Raw genomic sequence first — 7500 nt, forward strand, 5'->3', positions numbered from 1 at the left:
ACACCGACGGGACGTTAGCATCACGCTGATACACACAGACGGGACGTTAGCATCATGCTAACACACACCGACGGGACGTTAGCATCACGCTAACACACACGGACGGGACGTTAGCACCACGCTAACACACACATACAGGATGTTAGCACCACGCTAACACACACATACAGGATGTTAGCACCACGCTAACACACACATACAGGATGTTAGCACCACGCTAACACACACAGACGGGACGTCTTTGCAACTCTAGAAGCTTCTCTGCTACAGTTAGATCCATTATTTTAATATTATATTAGCATGTTGGGCAGGTTAATATGAATATTATGTTGTTGTTGTTGTTGTGGTTGTCGTGGTGACCTGCAGGAAGTCGATCCTGGCGAGCGCTCCCAGGAACAGACTCATCCCCGGCTTCAACACAAACGTCCTGGGAACCAGCGCCTGGGAGGGGACCACTGACATCACTTCCTGTTCAGTCAACAGACCCAGGATCTGAGAGAGAGACAGACAGGCAGACAGGTTAGACAGGCAGACAGGTTAGACAGACAGACGGACCAAACCCACCAGACTCCATGTAAATAATCAGGACTTTTATCATGGTAAAACACACTTCATTCAAAGTGGACAGAAACTAAATAAAACTACCAAAAGCCGTCTTGGTTCATCTTTCCACTGTTCCAACAATCACCACTCTGGTTTGGTTGAAATAAACCCTTAATTCACCCATTTACATGTGGAGATATGCTGGCTCTATACACGCTAAAAGTCCTGATTATTTACATGGAGTCTGGTGGAGATATGCTGGCTCTATACATGCTAAAAGTCCTGATTATTTACATGGAGTCTGGTGGAGATATGCTGGCTCTATACACGCTAAAAGTCCTGATTATTTACATGGAGTCTGGTGGAGATATGCTGGCTCTATACACGCTAAAAGTCCTGATTATTTACATGGAGTCTGGTGGGTTTGGTGATGGGGATTTTGAGGCTGTTTCATGTTGAACTAAAAGGATCTTACTCTTTAACTGTAAGACTGATGGAGATTTATCTCTTAGACACATTAACATAAGAAAAGGTAAAATGACCCTTTAATATAAATATAAGTCCATAAAGTCTCACATCGTGCTCCTTGATGATTCCCGGCGTGTCGAATAGCCAGCGGGCGTCTTTCAGCTCGTTGAAGCTGAACTCATCAGCTGACCGGCTGGGAGCTGAGAAGATTATTAAAAAAACTTGGAATTTAACAAGAAAAAAGTCTGAATATTATCAGAAAAACAAGTTGGAAAGTTTTTCAAAATAAAAGTCAAATTGACAGAACAGTTTATTATTATTATTACTACAAGGATAAAAGCCCCTCCCCCCCGGCCAACCAATCACCAGTCAGTCCCAGCTGGTCCCGCCCCCCCCCCCCCCCCGGCCAACCAATCACCAGTCAGTCCCAACTGGTCCCGCCCCCCCCCCCGGCCAACCAATCACCAGTCAGTCCCAGCTGGTCCCACCCCCCGCCCCACCAATCACCAGTCAGTCCCAGCTGGTCCGCCCCCTCCACCCCGGCCAACCAATCACCAGTCAGTCCCAGCTGGTCCCGCCCCCCCGGCCAACCAATCACCAGTCAGTCCCAGCTGGTCCCGCCCCCATCCTCCCGGCCAACCAATCACCAGTCAGTCCCAGCTGGTCCCGCCCCCCCGGCCAACCAATCACCAGTCAGTCCCAGCTGGTCCCACCCCGCCCCACCAATCACCAGTCAGTCCCAGCTGGTCCCGCCCCCAACCAGTCAGTCCCAGCTGGTCCGCCCCCCATCCACCCCGGCCAACCAATCACCAGTCAGTCCCAGCTGGTCCCGCCCCCCCGCCCCACCAATCACCAGTCAGTCCCAGCTGGTCCTCACCTGCCGTCGTCTTCCTCGTCTCTTCGTCTTCGTTTTCTCCAAAAGCCAAACTGTCGAAATCAAACTCAATCTCATCACGTCTGGACCTGACCTCAGACCGGAACGTTCTGCCCACTCGACCTGGACCCCAACAGATCAATCAGTCAGTCAATCAGACAGACAGTCAGTCAGTCAGTCAGTCAGTCAATCAGTCAGTCAGTCAATCAGTCATCAGTCAGTCAATCAATCAGTCAGTCAGTCAGTCAATCAGTCAGTCAGTCAGTCAGTCAGTCAATCAATCAATCAGATCAGTCAATCAATCAGTCAATCAATCAATCAGTCAGTCAGTCAGTCAGTCAGTCAATCAATCAATCAGTCAATCAATCAATCAGTCAATCAGACAGATCAGATCAGACAGTCAGTCAGTCAGTCAGTCAGTCAATCAATCAATCAGACAGTCAATCAATCAGTCAATCAGTCAGTCAGTCAGTCAGTCAGTCAATCAATCAATCAGTCAATCAGATCAGTCAGTCAGTCAGTCAGTCAGTCAATCAGTCAGTCAATCAGACAGACAGACAGACAGACAGTCAGTCAGTCAGTCAGTCAGTCAATCAGTCAGTCAGTCAAATAACATCAGAGGCTGGAGCTGAGGAGGATGAAACGAGGCACGTGTGTCTGCCTGCCTGTCTCCCTCCCCTCTGCCTGCCTGTCTCCCCCTGCCTGCCTGTCTCCCTCCCCCCTGCCTGTGTGTCCCCCGCCTGCCTCCCTCCCTCCCCGCCTGCCTGTCTCCCTCCCCCCTGCCTGCCTGTCTCCCCCTGCCTGCCTGTCTCCCTCCCCCCTGCCCGTCTGTCTCCCTCCCCCCTGCCCGTCTGTCTCCCTCCCCCCTGCCCGTCTGTCTCCCGCCCCCCTGCCTGCCTGTCTCCCCCTGCCTGCCTGTCTCCCTCCACCCTGCCTGTCTCCCTCCCCCCCCCTGCCTGTCTCCCTCCCCCCTGCCTGTCTGTCTCCCCCCTGCCTGCCTGTCTCCCTCCCCCCTGCCTGCCTCCCTCCCCTGCCTGCCTGCCTGTCTCCCCCCTGCCTGCCTGCCTGTCTGTCTCTCCCCTGTCTGCCTGCCTGTCTGTCTCTCCCCTGTCTGCCTGCCTGTCTGTCTCTCCCCTGTCTGCCTGCCTGTCTTACCCACTAGGTAGCCCTTCCTGCTGAAGAGTCTGATTCTCTGCAGTTCTTCCTGGGACATCTCGTCCTCTGTCTGTCTCTCTGACTCGTTGAGACGCTCCTGTCGTCTGAACATCCTGTACGGAGTCGGGTTGATGATGGGGAACTTAAGCAGGTCCAGAGTCGTCCCTGAACGCACCACGGCGGCAGAAAAAAAACACATGAGGACCAATCACAGCACAGCGCGTTCTCATTGGCGCAGACACATTTAACATATACCATAATATAGTGGACACTAAACCATGCTGTCTAAACAAACATTACAATAAAACATAAATAAGTCAAATGGAGTTTGGTGTACACATTCAAATCACAGAACTGTGAACCAGACTCCATTCATATTTCTGCCACTTTAATGTGTGTAATGGCGTTTTTCCACTACATGGTACCTGCTCGCCTCTACTCGCCTTTTTTGGTTGAGGTTCCCAGCGAGCTGAGGCGATACCAAAAGGTGACGTGAAAGTGACAGACGGGGGTGTCCTGAACAAACCCCCCATCTTTAAATAGTTCAGCCAGCTGTGTTTATTTCTGCTGCCTCCAGCTTCATTTGAAACTAAATGTGTCTTCTAGTAACAACAACACACCTTCCACGTTCTGTGTGTGTGTCGCGTTAGCTCACGGCAGTTTCCTGCGGCGCCGCTATGACGACCAGCCACACTCGCCTCACGCATGAGGCGATACTTAATCTGCAATGTAGGAAGGAGGACGGGGCACCGCAGCCGAGCAGAGTAGAGCTGGTACTAGCAGTGGAAAAACGCCATTAAAGTGGCAGAAATATGAATGGAGTTTGGTGTGCTCACCAGACTTTATTTAACATTAAAGTGCCAGACCAATACTCACCGGGCCAGGGGGAAATGGTGGCCTTGTGGATGAGGTCAGAGGCTTTGGACTTGCAGTAGTCGGACTCCAGCAGCGTGTTGAAGAGCGTGGACTTGCCGGCGTTGGCGCTGCCCACTAGGTACACGTCTCCTTGGTACCTCCAGGACCGCTGCAGGCTGGAGATCAGGCCCTCCACGCCGTAGCCCGTCTTGGCGCTGATCAGGTGCACGTCCGTCACCTGGCCGCCGAAGCCGGCGTCCTGGCAGTACTGAGACAGCTGGCGCCTGATTCGCTGCAGGTAGTTGGGCGCGTCTGCCGGCAGGAGGTCGACCTTGTTGCCGAGGACGACGACGTGTTTGTTGGTGCCGATCAAGTCGGGAAGACCTGGGACGATGGAGTCAGGGACGTCCAGCAGGTCCACGATCAGCAGCACCAGAGCTGGAGAGACAGACAGGTTAGAGAGAGAGACAGGTTAGAGAGAGAGACAATATGTGTGTGTATATGTATATATGTGTGTGTGTGTGTGTGTGTGTGTGTATGTATATATGTGTGTATATATGTGTGTATGTGTGTGTGTATGTATATGTATATATGTGTATGTGTGTGTGTGTATGTATATATGTATGTATATCTATGTGTGTATGTGTATATGTGTGTATATGTATATATGTGTATGTGTGTGTGTGTATGTATATATGTGTGTATATCTATGTGTGTATATATATGTGTGTGTGTGTGTGTGTATGTGTGTGTATGTGTGTATGTATATACGTGTGTATATCTATGTGTGTATATATGTGTGTGTATGTGTGTGTATATGTGTGTGTGTGTGTGTGTATGGGTGTATATATGTGTGTGTGTGTGTATATATGTGCGTATGTGTGTGTATGTGTATATGTGTGTGTATATATGTGTGTATGTATGTGTGTATGTGTGTATATGTGTGTGTGTGTGTGTGTATATATGTATGTATATCTATGTGTGTATGTGTATATGTGTGTGTGTAGATAACCTTTGAGGGGGCGGAGCCTCTGCACCACAGCGCGGTATTGGTCAGCAGTCATCTGGAGGCTCAGGGCCTTGTGGTGGTGCGTGAGCAGGTGGCAGCGCTGGCACGTTGCGCCGGCCAGACGCTCTTCCTGCCGCAGCGCCTTGAGCTTCTCGCTGGGCAGGTACCCGGGCACCGTGGTGTCCGCGCAGTGCAGCAGGGCGCCGCAGCCCGAGCAGCAGGTGTCGCTGGGAGGCTCGTCCACATCCGGCGTGCCGAAGACTTTATGCTCGCCTTTACCTGGCGACAGGGAGGAGAACAGAAGACTCTCTGTACCTCAGATCTATCTATACATAGATAGATAGATAGATAGATAGATAGATAGATAGAGGATGCTGTCCTATCACAGAAACTCAAAAAAAGCTAAATCCCTCCCTCCCTAAATCCCTTCCTCTCTATCTCCCTAAATCCCTCCCTCCCTTCCTTCCTCCCTCCCTAAATCCCTTCCTTCCTCCCTAAATCCCTTCCTCTCTACCTCCCTAAATCCCTCCCTAAATCCCTCCCTCCCTAAATCCCTTCCTCCCTCCCTCCCTAAATCCCTTCCTCTCTACCTCCCTAAATCCCTCCCTTCCTCTCTACCTCCCTAAATCCCTTCCTCCCTCCCTAAATCCCTTCCTCCCTCCCTCCCTAATTCCCTTCCTCCCTCCCTAAATCCCTCCCTCCCTCCCTCCCTAAATCCCTTCCTCCCTCCCTAAATCCCTCCCTCCCTAATTCCCTTCCTTCCTCCCTAAATCCCTCCCTCCCTAATTCCCTTCCTTCCTCCCTAAATCCCTTCCTTTCTACCTCCCTAAATCCCTCCCTTCCTCTCTACCTCCCTAAATCCCTTCCTCTCTACCTCCCTAAATCCCTCCCTCCCTCCCTAAATCCCTTCCTCTCTACCTCCCTAAATCCCTCCCTCCCTCCCTAAATCCCTTCCTCTCTACCTCCCTAAATCCCTCCCTACCTAATTCCCTTCCTAAATCACTAAATTGAAATCCTGATCAGAGTCTGATGATCTCAGAGCCCTACCTGCCTTCCTCTTCTTCCTTTTGGTTGAGGCCAGGAGGCTCTGGTCCAGAGGGAAGTCCACGTCGTGGAACTGGATGAGAGAGTCCGGCTCCGCCCCCTGCTGGGCCACGCCCCCCAACACCTGCAGCTGGCGCTCCAGAGACCGCAGGTGAGTCTGAGGCTGCAGGTGAGTCTGAGGACGCAAGTGAGTCTGAGGAGGAGAGGACGCCGAGACGCTCAGCTGATGGACGGCGTCTCCATCCTCCTGACGCTGCTGCTGCTCCTCTGGATCTGACAGAAGACTCCACTTTAGTTAAAGAGTCAACACACACACACTTCATGTTTTGAGCCCCCTGAATGGTTATATTTACCTCTTCTGGGGAGTGGGTTCTCTAATATTTTAGGGGGACAAATCTACCTCTTCTAAATATCCCCTGCATCACCCCCGAAATCTAACCCTTCGGTTGGAAGTGTTAACATAATAAATATATAATAGCAGTGTCAACATTTACATTTTAACACACATTGAAGTGACAGAAATATGAATGGAGTCTGGTGTGCACACCAGACTCCATTCATATTTCTGTCACTTTAAAGGGTATCTTGGGTATTTTTTAACCTGGACTCTCTGTCTCCATGTCTGTGTGTCTGATGGAGACAACAATCTCTAAAACTGGTCCAGTATTAAACCAGAACCAAGCTGTAATGTTACCCTACAGGACTAATGTTCAGCAGCAGTTAGTAACAAGCTGTAATGTTACCCTACAGGACTAATGTTCAGCAGCAGTTAGTAACAAGCTGTAATGTTACCCTACAGGACTAATGTTCAGCAGCAGTCAGAGTCACTAAAACTTCTGTTGTTGCCGCTGACAGACTCAGATTATTATTATAAGTGTGTGACAACATTATGGGATGGATCCCTACAGAGATAGACCTTTTAGTTAAAGAGTAAGATCCTTTTAGTTTACACGAAACAGCCCCGAAATCCCCATCACCAAACTACACCAGACTCCATGTAAATAATCAGGACTTTTAGCGTGTATAGAGCCAGCATATCTCCACCAGACTCCATGTAAATAATCAAGACTTTTAGCGTGTATAGAGCCAGCATATCTCCACATGTAAATGGGTGAATTAAGGGTTTATTTCAACCAAACCAGAGTGGTGATTGTTGGAACAGTGGAAAGATGAACCAAGACGGCTTTTGGTAGTTTGATTTAGTTTCTTTCATCTTTGAATGAAGTGTGTTTTACGATGATAAAAGTCCTGATTATTTACATGGAGTCTGGTGGGTTTTCTCACCTGTACAGTCCACAAACACGAACTTCTCCTCCAGACCCGGGTCCACGGTGCAGCTTCTCCCGGCTCTGCTGCACAGCTGCCGGGTCAGACTCCGAGCTGCCGCGGCCTCTGAGCCAGGCACTGACCCCGCACGAGCCGCAGCGGGGACACGGCGGGCTGGAACACCAACCGCCCGGCGGACCCCCACCTGGACCACCTTCCACATGTTGAACTCCTCCGAGTGTTCCTGAAAAACAGCGCGCGCTCACCTTGGAGCTCCAAATCAAAC

At 50.6% G+C, this 7500-nt stretch overlaps 1 protein-coding gene across 2 annotated transcripts in view; it reads right to left on the reverse strand.

Annotated features, from left to right (window-relative positions):
* The window catches only part of noa1 (nitric oxide associated 1), a 10974-nt gene that overhangs the window by 3423 nt on the left and 51 nt on the right, over positions 1-7500 (reverse strand). Inside the window, exons 1-8 of one of the 2 annotated variants that reach the window (XM_078259975.1) lie at positions 7233-7500; positions 5952-6215; positions 4908-5183; positions 3917-4333; positions 3041-3205; positions 1889-2008; positions 1120-1211; positions 361-492 (exon numbers count right to left, since the gene is read on the reverse strand). The exon at positions 7233-7500 is cut by the window's right edge and continues 51 nt beyond it. In XM_078259975.1, coding sequence (XP_078116101.1) covers positions 361-492; positions 1120-1211; positions 1889-2008; positions 3041-3205; positions 3917-4333; positions 4908-5183; positions 5952-6215; positions 7233-7437 — 1671 coding nt within the window. In that variant the 5' untranslated portion in view covers positions 7438-7500. Of the gene's footprint in view, positions 1-360; positions 493-1119; positions 1212-1888; positions 2009-3040; positions 3206-3916; positions 4334-4907; positions 5184-5951; positions 6222-7232 lie in introns of both variants that reach the window. The other variant, XM_078259974.1, reaches the window with a different exon arrangement.

This window comes from Sander vitreus, chromosome 10, assembly GCF_031162955.1.
Source record: "Sander vitreus isolate 19-12246 chromosome 10, sanVit1, whole genome shotgun sequence".
NCBI classification, from domain to species: Eukaryota; Metazoa; Chordata; class Actinopteri; order Perciformes; family Percidae; genus Sander; species Sander vitreus.